The sequence below is a fragment of the Phascolarctos cinereus genome, unplaced genomic scaffold, assembly GCF_003287225.1.
Source record: "Phascolarctos cinereus isolate Bilbo 61053 unplaced genomic scaffold, phaCin_HiC Scaffold_4;HRSCAF=312, whole genome shotgun sequence".
Lineage (NCBI taxonomy): Eukaryota > Metazoa > Chordata > Mammalia > Diprotodontia > Phascolarctidae > Phascolarctos > Phascolarctos cinereus.
This window is the reverse complement of record NW_027555847.1, coordinates 208,577,628-208,593,687: the sequence shown is the minus strand read 5'-3', so window position 1 is coordinate 208,593,687 and position 16,060 is coordinate 208,577,628. Positions and strand designations below refer to the sequence as shown.

General features: G+C 35.7%; 1 protein-coding gene across 2 annotated transcripts in view; it reads right to left on the bottom strand.

The window, feature by feature from the left end:
* VPS35L (VPS35 endosomal protein sorting factor like) overlaps nucleotides 1-16,060 on the bottom strand; it is a 112,180-nt gene that overhangs the window by 35,266 nt on the left and 60,854 nt on the right. For both annotated transcript variants that reach the window (XM_078152870.1, XM_020965262.2), the window contains exons 16-21: nucleotides 12,253-12,299; nucleotides 10,158-10,269; nucleotides 9,330-9,446; nucleotides 7,230-7,283; nucleotides 5,586-5,666; nucleotides 4,374-4,436 (exon numbers count right to left, since the gene is read on the bottom strand). In XM_078152870.1, the coding sequence (XP_078008996.1) occupies nucleotides 4,374-4,436; nucleotides 5,586-5,666; nucleotides 7,230-7,283; nucleotides 9,330-9,446; nucleotides 10,158-10,269; nucleotides 12,253-12,299 (474 nt within the window). The remainder of the gene's footprint in view (nucleotides 1-4,373; nucleotides 4,437-5,585; nucleotides 5,667-7,229; nucleotides 7,284-9,329; nucleotides 9,447-10,157; nucleotides 10,270-12,252; nucleotides 12,300-16,060) is intronic.

Genomic DNA, 16,060 nt, shown 5'->3' with positions numbered 1-16,060 from the left:
TCCATCCATCTTTACCAATTCTATTCACGTTGTATTTAATGGAGCAAAAGGAAGTCACATAAATACACACTGACAGGGTCAATGACAAATTTATGTAATCTAATTTCAACCAGGCCCTCACTCTCACCAATGGGCTATTTCAAACCATTTATTCTTTTCCCTCAAGCTTCTAATGGCATCCTCTCCCCTATCCTCAGCTGAGGTACTTACCTAACATTTTACAAAGAAACAAGTCATTCACCACTAGCACCCTTTTCTCTCATCATCCTTACCATCCTTCTCCTCCTCCTCCTCATCATTATCCATTTTTCCCTCCTCTCCTCCAGTCTCTGATAGAAAAGTGATCCTTCTTTTTCGCAAGACCAATCCCTCTCCATGTACTATGGATCCTATCTTCTCCCATCTTTTCCAGCAGATTACCCCTACTCTCATATACCCCAACCTTCAACCTTTCCCTTTCTACTGGTTCCTTCCTTGACAACTACACATTCAAGTCTCTCCCCTTCTTAAAAAAGCCCTCCTCAGACACTACCAACCCCACCAGAGCACTACCATAGAACAACAATTCACCAGGGTTTGCAGCATTACAGTTATCTATGACTCCTCACTCTCCATCGCTCCCCAAACATCCAATCACTTGCCAGGTCTTACTGATTCTGCTTCCATAGTATCTCTCATACCCATCTCCACTTCTCCACTCACAAATAATTTGGGCCCTCAATCCTGTTACCTGGATACCTGCAATATCCTCTGAATTGATATCCCTACTTTTAGTCTCTCTTCTCTCAAAGGACCAAAACAGCTTTCATAAAGCACAGATCTGACCACATTAAGTCCTTACTCAAATATTACCTCTGATATAATATACAAATGCATATATTTGGCATTTAAAGCCATTCACAAACCAGTTCCAGATGATTTTTATATTTCTCTCCTTTTTGTACTACTGTACATTCCAGACAACTGGTCTATCTGCTACACAAGACAACCCACTGCTGTACACAAGTTGTCCTCTACTTTTGCCTCTTAGAAGCCCTTTCTGCCATCAAGGTACAGTTCAGCTGCTACCTCTTAAGAACTCAAGAGCTTTCTTAATCCCTCAAATTATTAGTGCAGCCCACCACAAAATTATTTTTTAAATTTTGTATAAAATTTCTAACAGTATACATTACTCCTGCCCCAGTAAAATGTAAACTCCATCTCCCTACATACAGTAGGTGTTTAATAAGTGGTTCTTTAATTTAATTACTCTAATTTGGTCCAATATTTCCAAGGAGATTATCCCATTGCCCATACCAGTATTTGTGAGTTTGGGCAATATATTTTCAAGCCTCCAAAAGTTTTAAATGACCAAATTCATTGGTCTAAATAGTCTCTGCAGGTTCTTCATGACTTTGTGATCATACGAAAAGCTTAGTGTGAATCTATTCTGAGAGTCCAAGATTTACTCCTTTCCCATTTCCAATCCATTCTTCACACAGATTCATCTTTCTGATGAATAGATCTAACTCTTCTCAAAAATCATCAGGGATTCCCTATTACTATTCAAGTTCCCTTGCTTAGCACTGAAGGTCTTGTAGAATTAAGACCCTCTACCTTTCCCGCCTTATATAATGCTACTTATCCCCATGCCTTCATAATAGTCAAGCTAAGCTGAACTGTTAAATCTTATGGCATGCTCTGAATTTTCACAATGCTAGAATGTTCTTGCCCCCCATGGCTCCATCATTACTCATCCATCAATCCTTTAAAACCCAACTCATATGCTCCCTCCTCTGGGAAAAAAAAAGTACAACTGACTAAATATTAATAAACATTATAAATACACATACTCTGAACCTCTTCACTGTCATAACTTAAGTTGTGTAGCCTACTGGCTTGCATGGCTGGATTCCTTGCTGAACTGAGAGAAAGAGCATGGTGATAGAAAACAAGGGAGGGACTTTCAGGTAAAGTGAAGTCCCAAGGCATCCAGCCTCCCTATGTTTCCCTCAAAAATAGGAACAGAAATATCAAAAAGAAAAAAAATTACTGAAAATTTCCAAGAAAATAAGAAAATCTGTAATAAAAATTTTAAAAAGATGCAAGTGCAAAAGAAACAAGGGGCAAAGGATACCAGGAAAAAAATGAATACCGAAACAGCATCAAAAATTACACTGAAAATGGCACAAGAAATCCTGAAAGATATGCTGAGATGAATAATAAACCACTTCAGGAATAAAACTTACCAAAAATATGACAAAAGGAATAAAAGAACAAATTGAATGAGACTAAGAAATCTCAGGGGGAAACGATGGAAAAAGTGGAAAAAGTAGAAAAGTTTATAGGACTTAATTTCACTCAACTCAAAAGAAAATTAATACAGTAGACTAAGGAATGCTAGATAACAGATGAAATGGAAAAAATAAGCTCAGAAAAAAGCTCAAGTGGAAAAAGGTTTGGAGGCAAAGCAGGATATAGTGACTAATTTGGACAGCAGATCAAGAAGAAAGTCAGATTTACTAGTGTCCTGGAAGACAATGAAAACGAAAAGAATTTGATTGCTTTGCTTCAGGAAATTATTCAATTTAACTTCCCTGGAGTGTTTTTAAAATAACAATAAGGAGTGAGCAGGACCAGGAGAGCGTTGTACACAGTAACAGCTATGTTATATGATGACTAATATTGATAGACTTAACCCTTCTCAGCAATGCAAGGATCTAAGATATCTCCAAAGGCCTCGTGGTGGAAAATGCTAACCACATACAAAGAAAGACCTATGGAGTTTTAATGCAGATCAAAGCATACTATCTGCTATTTTTTTTCTTCTGCTGTTTTGTTGCCTCTTTCTGGTGGTTTCTCCTATTGGTTCTAATTCTAACAACATCACTAATGTGAAAATATGTTTAATAGGAATGGATATGTATAGCCTATATCAGATTGTGCACCGTCTTGGGAAGGGAGGTGGAGCGAAGGGGAGAAACATTTAAAACTCAAAAGCTTATGGAAGTGATTGTTGACAATTCAAAATAAATTAATTAAAGATAAGAAAAAAATAACAATAAGGGATGTGTAGTGTACTTTGGAGGCTATAACCTAAAAAGCAAACCTCATCTTTCTGTTAGTGACATATAAAATGTCTTTGTCACAGTACAATAACATAACCATGGTTGAACAAAAACCTCACTTTTATCAGCAGTTAAAGTCCTGAGGTGCCCATTCTTTCTGCTTCAGTTATATGGGACCTAGCATCAAACCGAACACAAAATAGGGTTCATCAAATGTTTACTGATTAATTTACTCACTCCATATTCTAGGGCCAGAGTTCTTAATTTTTTGGTGGCAGTCTTGGTGAAATCAATGAACTGTTTTGAGAATATTGTCTTTTTAAAAAATTCATAATTAAGACCTAAGAACTCTGATCAAGACAAGTGATCAACCACAACTCCAAGATGAAACATGCTATCCACCAACTCTAAACAGAAATATAATGGACTCAGAGTGCAGATTTAAAGCATTTTTATGGACATGCCTAATGTAGGAATTTGTTTTGCTTGACTATACATATTTGTAAAGGTTTTGTTTTTCTTGCTTTCTCAATGGATGGGGAGAGAGGGAAGAAGAGGAGGATAATTCAGAACTGAAAATAAAATAAAATTCGATTTTTAAAAATCCATAACTGAAGAAAAAGTTAAATTTTAGTTAGAGGTTTGTAAATGCAATGATAACTTATTCCCCATCCAAGTTTACATGCTGTCCCTCTCTCTTGAAATCTCTAAGAACTTCTGTCCTAGAGGACAGTTAACAGGTTAAGAATTCATACATGAGGGAAAATTCATTTCAATGAGGGAATTCTCTAGAACAACCAAAGATCAAGGAGATCAGCTGACTCAAACAAACAGCAGTTTGGGGAAAGTAATTTAGGAGTTAAGGGAGCATTTCTTCATAGGAGCTTGGGTCTGATATCATAGCGAAATTCTGAGCAGAGAGGAAGCAGTGTCAATCCAGTAGATACCTCTGGAGGAAATGGACACAAAAGAAAGTGGAAAACAAGTATAAAACAAAAGTAGAAAGAGACTGAAAAAAACTTCCCTCCTTTACCATTTTGTCTAGTGTCAGTCCTCATTAGAGAAATTCTAATAATGCAGCTTTCCTGCAAATAACATAATAATTAGGTTCATTTAGTCAACTATAACCAAAGTAAACTATAGCAGCATAAGAAAATGTGAAACTACTGTTCTGGAAGCTAAGAAGATATTCTAGAGTTTCAAGACACTGCTAGACACATCCATGTGCATCTATGTGCGAACATGCATGTGCACACCACACATACAAAGCACACACACACACACACACACACACACACACAGAGATGATTTTAAATCTTTACTTACCACTGAGAAAAGAACTGAAAAATCATGAAAGTAGGCGATAACTTTCTTAATTATTGAATGAAGCTAAAAAACAAAATACACGCATTTTATTTAACAGACATATTACATATATACATATATATGTATAAAATACACTTTTTAAATTTGGAAGTAAAAGAAATCAGTTTTGGATATAAAAGGATTCAGATCAAGGAATCAGTTGTTTTAACTATGATTTCTTCTTGTTTCAACCCTTAACACTAAAAATTCATGTAAAATAAACAATGAAAATAATAACATGTTATATTATAGGATGTTACAATGGTTCTCAGGGTCAAAATTGTAAATAACAATTTTGTTTGTCCAAGACCATACTCCCAGGTGGCAGAAAACTAGTCTGAATGTGGACTGACCCCAGGACATCTCTGGAAAGCTAATTTTAAAAAATAAATATGAATTTTGTTTTTCTAATATAGGGAGCAGAGGGTGAGAAGAAGAGAAAACCAATTTTTATTCACTGGGAGGAAAATTTTTAATTTAAAAATAAAAAAATAAATCCTGGATAGAAAGGAAAAGCACCAGAACAAAACACTATAACAAAACTACTAGTTCAGTATCAGAAAGTTCAACTGCTTAAGAGTTCAAGTCATTTGGTTTTACCTTTTTGACAATGTAATGGACAATTATTTGAAACAAAAATACTAACAGAAACCTTTAAATGGGAACCGATTTCAAAGGTCATATGTGTTATTTTTCAGTCACTTTAATCATGTGCAACTCTTTGTGTCCTCATTTGGGATTTTCTTGGTGAAGATGCTGAGGCAGTTTGCCATTTCCTTCTCCAGATCATTTCCTAGATGAGGAAACTGAGGCTAACCAAGTGAAGTGACTTACCCTGGGTCACACAACTAGTAAGTATCTGAGAGCATCTCCAAGCCCAGCACTCTATCCACTGCACCACCTAGATGCCCTTCAAAGGTCATTTAAACCAGCCCGTAACTGATCTACTCTCTATAGCTTTCATCAGGTCTCTTACTCATTCAAGTTAAAAATCAATCTTAGACAACAAATTCTGGGCCATTATATCATTACACAAACTAACTCTTGACCAACAAAAGTTTTCTAGTTCTGAATAAAACATAGTTAAGCAAGTCATTTCACAATAACTAATACTTAATTCAGTTGTACAAGATGAAATTTAACAAAGCTGAAATAGAAGAAAATTCTTGTTACCTGTGGATATGCATCTTCAAATGCCCGATCAGGAGTCATGTGTTTGATGACGTCTGCTAAAACAGTATTGACCTCCCGTTTCTATTTGGGGAAAAATTAAACCCAAAACGCTGTGAACAACAGTTTGTGAAACTTTTGCTGATGAAAGGACACACTCTTATGGAACCCATAACTCACTTCCCCTCAAATGTACTTCAAATTTAAGAGAAGAAATACAAATCATGTCACTTGTCTAAGATGGTATTTCCTACAAACTATCTGGAAAGACATCCATAACCAAAGAATATAGCTGCTCTCACAGAAAACCAATTCTAAGCTCATTTTCAAGATTCTGATGGATGTCACACCAATTTTCAAGAGTAATATAAAAAAAAAGACCCTATTCCCCTGCCTTACACTTAAAGCCCTTGACAACTGGGCTCTAACTTATCTTTCCTGACTGATTTCACATTCCTCTTGTAAGTAAGGTGGATTTTAGTATGCATAAGAAGGATTTTGTTATTCCTTTTTAGACAATAGTTCCAGGATCCTAGATAATATTTCCCACGAATTATGGTTGAAAACAACTTCCACCACACCTGCACAGTGAGATATAGGGATGACATAAGGAATATTTACTATGCTTGCGCTGAATGACGATGTCGCTAAAGTTAACCTATGAGCTTAATATTGGCAAGATGCTTTCTTTGTCTGTTGCCCTATAAAGCAAATGGCACTGGTCAGTAAGGGGGGAACTCATTTTGGGATTTGGGTAATGCATAGAAGAATGCATGTACCTGCCTAGATAAACCCTCATCAAGGCCTGGGGGGAATCTGTGTTTGCCTCAACCAGCCTCTATTGTGGCTTAGGAGATGAGGAGTTGTACTCTTATTCTCGCCTGTCCCAGAGAAAAGAGTGATTAGGGAATGCTGTAGGAGCTGGTGCCCCCATTATCAGCAAACTCCCTTTGGGACTAAAGTATTATTTAACCCCTCTGAAGCTGTCTTCCTGTCTGACCAGATCAAAAGTGAACCTATGCTAGAGTGAACCTGTTAGTGTTAGGACCCCTCCTGTGTTCTCCTGTACAACAAATGGTGTTACCTGTGTGTTTACCTGTGAAACATCTCCTCCTCACACACTCTATGAGGCAAACTGGCCTCCTTGCTGACCTCCCAATTCAGCATTCCATCTCCTGTCTCGACTCCCCTGTGTTGGGTATGTTTTCCTCCCTCTCCCCCACCTCTTGGAATCCCTAACTTCATTCAAGGTTCAGCTGAAGTGCCATCTCCTACAAAAGGTCTAGCCTGATCCCTCTAGCTGCTAGTGCTTCCCTCCAAAATTATTTGCTATCTACTTTATACATATTTCATGTTTAATGTATACATGCATGTGGTTTTTCCCAGTAGGATATAAACTTCTTGAAAGAAGGGACAATATTTTTAGTTTTTTGTCAGTGCCTAGCACTAGGACAACCACATAGTAAGATGTTAAATAAATGCTTGTTGTTTTGAATTGTCATAAATTACTACTTATGTTACATAACAATTACATACAAAAAACAACGATCATCTAACCTTTTTTTTTACCCTATGGAAAAGCATGCATACCTCTTTGTAAAACAGGAAAAAAAAGTTTTTCCACAAAATTTCAGAACAGTGACATACCGTAAAATGCCGGCACGTATATTCTACCCATACTTCAGCACAATTAATATAGTCCTATAAGAAAATGTAAATTATTTTTATGACAATATAACAACTAGCTACAAAACAGTAAGATTCAATTAATCTAATCAGTAGCAACATCCAATCAAGCATGAAGCCTATTCATATCCTCTGATCTCCAAAACAGTTTAGAGTGATATACAGACCACTAGCCTACGATATATTTTTCCTCATATGAACTCCTATGACTCTCAGCCTACCATTTCGGCACTTACATAATGCCTTATATTGCTGCCAGTTACCTTTTTACATGAATATCTTATTTTCCCATTTGTTTATAAGCAGTCACAACATGCACATGGCCTACCATCAAATTCTATTTTCAGAAGACTTTGTAAAGGTATCTGATTTACACACATACAAACACATTCATCTTTACAGTGATATCCGTCACCTATCACTTTTCAAGATGTGATTCTACAAAACCCTAAATGTTTGGGTACTTACTCTCTGTTCTTTTCAATATTGTAAGACTTAATAAAATGTATTTTTTTAAAAGAGATTTTTAAAAACATGAACATCTCAGCACATAATTTGGAATTTGGTATTTTTATTATATAGAACAGATGTCCACCTTTTCAAGAACTTGATGAATCTTCCTCTTAGTCACTGCAGAGAAATTCACATATCTCTGTAATGTGTTTAGAATGTGAGAGAAGGAGGCTCTCATACTTTAAGAAGCAATTGTATTGTTGGATTTTTGCCATAAAATAAAAGAAGCTCACAGAGTTTAATAAAGAAACTAAATGGACATTTCAACTGTCTTCTGGGAAGCAGATTTAGTTGAATTTAGCAAGGCTGGTTATGGGGGAATGTATGATTAGAAAGATAGTCACAAGAAAATGTAGTATATAACTCAACATATCTTTCTCTTCCTGCTTTTTTTTTGACAGTGGAAGAGAAAGGAAACACTAAAGAAAAAAAGTTTTTAATCTCAATTTTAAAAAAATGAATAAAGAATATTATATTCCAGGAAATAACTGGAAATGTCAAAAAGACAAACTAACACCTTCTCTCTAATAAGCTGGTAGTTGAAGACTTGTTCTAAAAGATTGCAAAACATAGAAATGAAGGCTTAAAATTCAAAGGTCTAATTGAGATAAAAAGCTAGAGAAAGATGCCAATATGGGACATTTGATGCTACAGCTGTTCCAAAGCTCTAGAGAGCCAGAACCATGGTATACATGCAGGACCACTTCTAACTAAATAAAAAGTAAAATTCAATAAATGTTGTTTTCCTCTATCTGAGAACCATAACTACAGAGGAGTTGTTAATAGCTGAAGTTTGATAAAGAAAAGTACTAAATTATGTGCCAAAGTGTTAAATTTCTTTATTTTGTTTTTGGCTAGGCAATGGGGTTAAGTGACTCACCCAGGGTCACACAGCTAGTAAGTGTTATGTGTCTGAGGCCGAATCTGAACTCAGGTCCTCCTGAATCCAGGGCTGGCGCTCTATCCAATGCGCCACCCAGCTGCCTCACTTTCTTTTTAAAAATACATTTTATGACTTTTGTCTTTACACCATAGTAATTTCCCACACACACCCTTAATACTTAACCCTGCCTGCTGTAATGATACCTGAATTTGAAGTCAAGATTCAGAGGTTTTCCTGTCTTTATGTAGGAGCTAGGAAACTGAAATTCCTTACTGAAAATGGTTCAAATCTGTTCCTATTCAATCTATTCAATCCTATTCAATCACTTTCATGTTGGCTTTTTTAAATTAGTTAAGAAAAAATGTTTTTTGATGCTTTAGGAAATACTGAAGTTCTTTAAAGCCTTTAATCATACATATTCTTACACTTTTTAGTGCTTTCAAGGCTTTATGGCATAGAGTATGACATATGACATAGGCACAAATCAAATAAACATCTGCATAGATAACAGACCTGCACAATAAGCTCAAGAATAATTAAAGGTCTGCACTTCTACTAAAAACGAAAGTGCAAATAACTTTATGATTATATCTTTTCAAGAGAAAATGTACATATGCTGTAGAACATGGTTAAAAGTAGATTTGATGTCTTGACTAGTAACCCACCTGTGGATTTTTCAATTTAGTGATAACTTTCCAGGCTTCATTCAATATCTGAAGTCGATCACTCTCAGGGGGATCAGCCAAGGCTAAGTTTAATCCCAATGAGCGAAAAAGGAGATGCTAAGGAAATATCAAAGCATTCTGTTACTTTTGGTGGACAGTGTGACATAATGGAAGAAATACTGGCTTGAAAGTCAGATGACCTAAGCTCAAATCCCAGCTCTGCTACTTACTTCCTATGAGACCTTAGAAAGTCATCCTCTCTGGACCTCTGTTTTCTGACCAGTATAAATAAGGAACTAGATGTTAGGGTCACCCTTCCCCCTCTAAATCCTATGATTTTAAATCAGACATATAAGGCTTTTTAAATACAGGTATTAAAATTGATAACTCCCAAGGTTATTGTTTTGAATGTCCATTTCTAAATCTCTGCTATAGAATCACAAGGCTTAAACTGTGAGAAATGAAAAAAAAAAGTCAGCATCAATTTCCTTCTGCTTTATTAGATAAAATATTCTACTGGACAGTCTTTCAGGATTACTCCCTGAAAGAATGTTTTTAAAAGTCTAGGACCAAATTCTAATAAAACTATTCCATTGAGAGTTATTCCAGAAAACCTAGAACTAGAATGCCTGATGTACAGTAATTACATGTTGTACAACAATCTCAATATCTAAATCACCTTTCGCCTTTTTTTTTTAACAGGAATAGAGGCTACATTTGTATTCTTCTTGGACTATATTACCTAAAACACCTGATTCTCTCCCTTGTGAGCTATCAATTAAATACTGCTTATTTGTTGTCTCACTGAACATTAAGTCAAAACCCTACCTTGGGGAATCCAGACTCATCACACTCTTTAATCATGCCAATAAAATCCATAGATCTCGCAGCAATAAACTCAGCTCTGAATGCTGACATCACAGAATTCAACAGCAAAGCACTGCAAGAAACATTATACCAATCAACATTGCTTTCCATCAATGAAAGCCATTTTAATTTACAAATTTACTACATAACTGACAGCAATTTAATGAAAGCTTAAAAAAAATCAACTGAAGAAAAATAAAAACAACTTAGGAGAAAAACATGCTTTCAGAGGGTCATTATGCAAATTTAAAAAAAGGTGACAACACTGTCCATAGCTTGAGAAAAAAAGGCAATTTATTATTTACATAATATTCAAGAAAATTCAAAGTAAAAATTAGAAGGCTAGATAAACCAAAAATAAAGACCTTTTCCATTTCCAATTTGTATTCAATTTGCCTTATTGCTACTAAAAAATAAGCTATCTGATTTCTAAATATGTAAACAACTACATAAATCCATGGTGACAAGGAAACTAAATTAATAAACATCTAATAATTTTCCCCATCACATTAGATCCTACCCATGTTTTTAAAGATGCCCATCAACACATTTCCAAACTTAACAAAAATTTTAATCAAGATTATAATGTACATAGGGGTAAGTGCTTCCCTTGAGAGCACCCTATATTCATAGTAGAATTTATCAAAACAATATTTTTTTTTTGCCTTTTGGTAAGGCAATCAGGGTTAAGTGACTTGCCCAGGGTCACACAGCTAGTAAGTATCATGTGTCTGAGAATGGATTTGAACTCAAGTCCTCCTGACTCTAAGGCCTGAGCTCTATTCACTGTGCCACCTAGCTGCCCCTTCAAAACAATATTACTGAAACAAAACCAACAAACAATCATACACATAGTATGCATAATTGTATACAACAAATTGGTTAGCTTACAAATAGTATTTTTCATCCAAGTCTTCCTTTGGCCATGGCTTCAAAGTACCATGTGAACTTGTGCCATTAATTAACTTCCCTCTGCTTCAGTTTATAAAGTAGAAATATTATTTACATGCTTGTCAAAGATTTCAGAGAAAGTAAGGTTTCAAGGAGCTATATGATCCTCAGTCATATTTACTGGCAGCAACAGCAGATTCTGTTTAAGGACTGGCAGAGAAAAAAAAACCAGGAATCCCAGTTACATTTATTTTGATTTCTTCCTACTCTGATGAGGGGAAACATAGCATGGTGGATAGAAAGTTAGCCTCAAAGCTAGCAACACCTAGATTCAAATCCCACTTCTGAAACATACAAGCTCTGTGGTTCTGGACAACTCACTTAACATCTCAGTGCTCTGCAGAGTTCTCTAAGACTCTAGATTGTAGAGAAGCCTGCATTGTGTGGAGGGAATTCCCTCATCTGGGACTGATACTCATGGAAATCACTGGCACAGTCTCAATCTCCTTCCCTGCTTTTGACTCAAGCACTTACTTTAGATCACATAGTTTGGCACTTAATCTTACACGGTATTATATATTATTTTCTATGTAACATGTTTAACCCTTGTGTCCTCAACCAGAGAGTCAATCTTGGAGGTCAAGGCTCATATCTAACACTTCTCTTTTATCCCAACAGCACCTAGCAGCAAGATAGTGGGTGCTCATTAAATGACTGTTGAACTAGATTCTATAGCTACATAAAACAGAGCAAAAGGCTTTTCTAACAGACAGCAAATAATCAAAACGCAAGGCAGAGTATAGGAACCACACTTTCTTATTACCTCTGCTAGCCATCAGAAAGCAGTTGCCTCTATATATCTCTCTCGATTAAGTAGTAGGAAAAGGCTAAGCTTCTGAATTAATGATTTCTCTTTCTAGCTAAGTGAGAATGATTGCTTATCCTCTTTAAAATAGCAATGAGGAAAAAAACTAAAGTCTGATATCTTCCAAGGACAATCAAAAAGAGTTTAATGGTTTGGAAAATTGCTTCTGGTGGACCAGATGAAAGCCCTTCTACAAGCATGTGCACAAATAGACTTAACTGTGTGCACAAATAGACTTAACTGTCTCAGAACAGAAGATTCAGTCTTTAATTTATGCTCTAGGAATGACAGAATACTTACTTGTTCCCTAGTTTCTTACACCTTTCCATCATCTCAGTAAGCAGAACCTAGGTGAACATTTAATAAGAGTTTAGAGGTGAGCAAACCAAATGCACCAATCTTTACAGTAAAGTTCTAGTACAATTAAGTGTTCCAAGTGTAATTAAACCATGAAATCCTATGTCTCTTTTTCAGAAAAAAAAATTACCTTACTTCTCTCATTTGATGCTTCCTCTTTTCCCACTCTACTCCTCCCAGTGACCTCCTCCCACAATTCTCCCCATAACCTAAACAAAGGGGAAAATTAATTGGATACCAACTCCACATGGCACTCAGTGGAAGAACTTCTTCTGTATACACTTTTAAAACCAATAGTTTTGAATAGTGCCTAACTCACAGGAGACTCCTAACAAATGCTGCTTGATTACTGAATAACTGAAAAAGCTCTTAAGACAATCGACCTCAAAATAGTCACTTAAAAAAAAAGGGGGCAACTACATGGCATAGTGGACAGAGCACTGGCCCTGAAGTCAGAAGGACCCGAGTTCAAATGTGCCCTCAGACACGCAATACTCACTAGCTGTGTGACTCTGGGCAAGTCACTTAACCCCAATTGCCTCACAAAAAAAGAATAAAAGAAAAGAAAAGCATCTTCTAAGGGAAGGGTCTAAAGGAGGCCACCAGGAGAATGGAAAAAAATCTTGAATGGTGTTGCCAAGATTCATTCTAGGCTAATATGAAGTAAGCAAAATTGTAATGCTGTCCTACCTCTCCTACCAATACTCAATAAATATTGTTGAACTACATTAAAAAGGAGTAGATACTTTTATATAAATCATAGATCAAAAGGTTTACCTCCTTCTTAGTACACCACCCTAAGTCCTGCTTCTTTTCCTCAGCTGACTCTTAAATAATACCAAATAACCTGGTATTACCTGGGATTAACTAAGCCTAAGGCTCTAAAACAGGGGTGGGGAACCTGCAGCCTCAAGGTCACATGTGGCCTTCTAGGTCCTTGGGTATGACTTTTTGGCTGAGTCCAAGTTCTACAAAATAAATCTTTTTATTTGTTCTGTGAAGTTTGGATTCAGTCAAAGGGCTACACTTGAGGACCTAAAGGGCCAAATGTGGCCTCGAGGCCACAGGGTCTCTCCACCCCTGCTCTAAAATGTGACTTCTACTAGAAGTATCTGAATTTGAATCAAGCACTGCAGAAGGTACCAACTAGCTTCTGGGAAGCTCTGATTAGGAAGGGAAGGTAGCATCCTGTAAGTATAGTTTCCTTGCTGTCCCCTAAGAGGAAGTGAATAAATGAAGACTTGGCACACCACTTCTAAAAGAACACAATGAACAATTCAAATTATTTTAGCCACAAAGAGAATATGTTTTCTAATTTTGAATAAAATGTGGATGTATTTAGAATATATCCCACTAAAGGATTGTGAAAGCATTTGAATTCTTTCTGGAAATACAAATATCTCTAAGTATAAACATAGCCAAAAAGCACGTCTTGATCGTAGGCACGTTTGTCATCTTTTCAGATGAAGAACTTTTGGCAAAGTTGATTGTCTTTGGCAAGAACAAGATGAATACTTTAGCTCAAAACAGACTACAATTTAAGGAAATCTTTTGGCAGTGATAAACCACTGCAAAACCTGCAGTTTGGCCAATTTGTCCTATATACTATATTTGAATAGGCTCAGAAGGGACATAAAGCACATGAAAAAAAAAATATAGAGAGAGGGAAAGTCATTGCCTCTGTCTTGTAACATTTCATTGTGAACTTTAACTTTCTAAATATTTCTTTAAAATACATAATGTTAATAGACTTGCACTGACTTTTTACAATACCTTCACAAATATGACTTCATGAAAAATGATTTTAACAAATAAGATAATGTCATTTAATGCTTCTACAGCTGAGAGAGAGAGGTTAAGGGCAAATTCATACAGTGACCTAAAGACAAGAGCCAGTGTCATTTCTACAAATCTAGAATTAATGCACCCTAAATTTCACAAAAGTTGTTATTTTCAACATAAATTATATATATAATTATTATATATGTAACACATTATGTAAAAAGATGACTTTTAATTTCTTACATTTCACTTTTACTGTTTCTTGTCTTATTTTTTAAAGCAAATCAGAGAATTGTGGGCCTAAGAAAAAAATAAAGGTCATGAATACTGCAACACTCCAAGCTAATTCTTTGTCAAAAATATACTTTGATTTGCTTTCATGTGAATTTAAAAATTGAATTTACAACATGACTTCTATATAACAGAATTCCATTGGTGAATTCACTAAAGTTCTTATCACTCTCTTCAAGACAGTACCATAGAGTAGACATATCTAAAGAAGGAAAAAGATTTCATGAATTAAATCTTTTGGTATCAGAGTTAACTACAAAAACCTTTAAATCAACCTAGAATTGTTCTCTGTCCTTCATTCTACATATTGTCCAATTTTCCTAAGAAATGTCTTTCGTATATGTTACTTCTTTATTTTCAACAACACCACCCTAGCTCAAGCCCTGCCACTGCACACCTATATTACTATCACCTTCTCTTTTTGTTGACTTGCCCAGGGTCACACAGCTAGTAAGTGTCAGAGGCCGCATTTGAACTCAGGTCCTCCTGACTCTAAGGTCGGAGCTCTATCCACTGTGCCACTTAGCTGCCCCACTACTATATCCTTTTGACTAGTCTTCTTGATGGTAGGCTCTTTTCCCTTCTACTATATCTGCCATATTATTATCAGATTGATCTTATTTTCTTTAATTAATTAATTAATTAGTCTTTCTTTCTTTATCACCACACCTTCCTCAAAAATCTCTAACGACTACCTATTCCCAACTATATCAGGTCTGAGTTTTTTTTTCCCCAGTTCTTTATGTCTTAGCTCCACTCTACTGACAAAATTATTTCCCTTTAATCCCCAATATATACCTTTATCTTTGGTCAGGCCAGGCTTCTCAATATGTTACAAATAAAAAGGCTAGGCTCTGTCCTCAAACTGTACTTTTCCACATACTGTTTATGACCCCTAACACAGACAACCTCCACTTATTTAAATTCAACCTACACTTAGAGGCGCAAATAAAATTCTACTTCCTCCATGATGAGTTTCTTTCCTATTTCCTCTCTCATGGATGGCTTTTGCCCATGAACACATACCGTCATCTTATCACTATTGTTTTATTTTTCAATACTTCTTTCCAAATAAAAATACAAAAAAAACCCTTCTTTCCATCTAGATGGTAAGCTCCTTGAGGTAAGGAATCACCTCACATATTTTTATATCCCTCCACAGCATCTAGCATGATGTTGAGCAGATAGCAGGTATGCAAATATCTGCTAGCTAATAAACAAAAATTTCTCAATTAGCTAAAAAACACATTTAATGAAAGAGTTTTAAAATTCAGATGATATAACAGAAAGAATATTGACCTCAGAGTCATAAAAGACTTTGGTTCAGTTAACCTCAGTTTCTTCATTTGTAAAATGGGGATAATATCTATAGTGGCTATCTTGCAGGGCTATCATGAGGATCAAATAAATTAAGATATATAAAGTGTTCAAAAGTTTGGATAAATGTCAGCTATCATTCCCAAAATATTGTGTGTGCACCAATAGGTTTGTGTTGTTGGTTTGTTGTTCTTTTTTTGTAAAATTGATTCTACTTTGAATAGGAGAATTGGGGAACCTTTCATGAAGCCAGAATAAATGTTTCAACATGTGAATAATTCCCTCCTGGTTTATCTGTTTTATAAATTCAAATCTGGGGGATCATATTTTTTTTATCTGACTTTTTTTGTGGGGGGGGGCT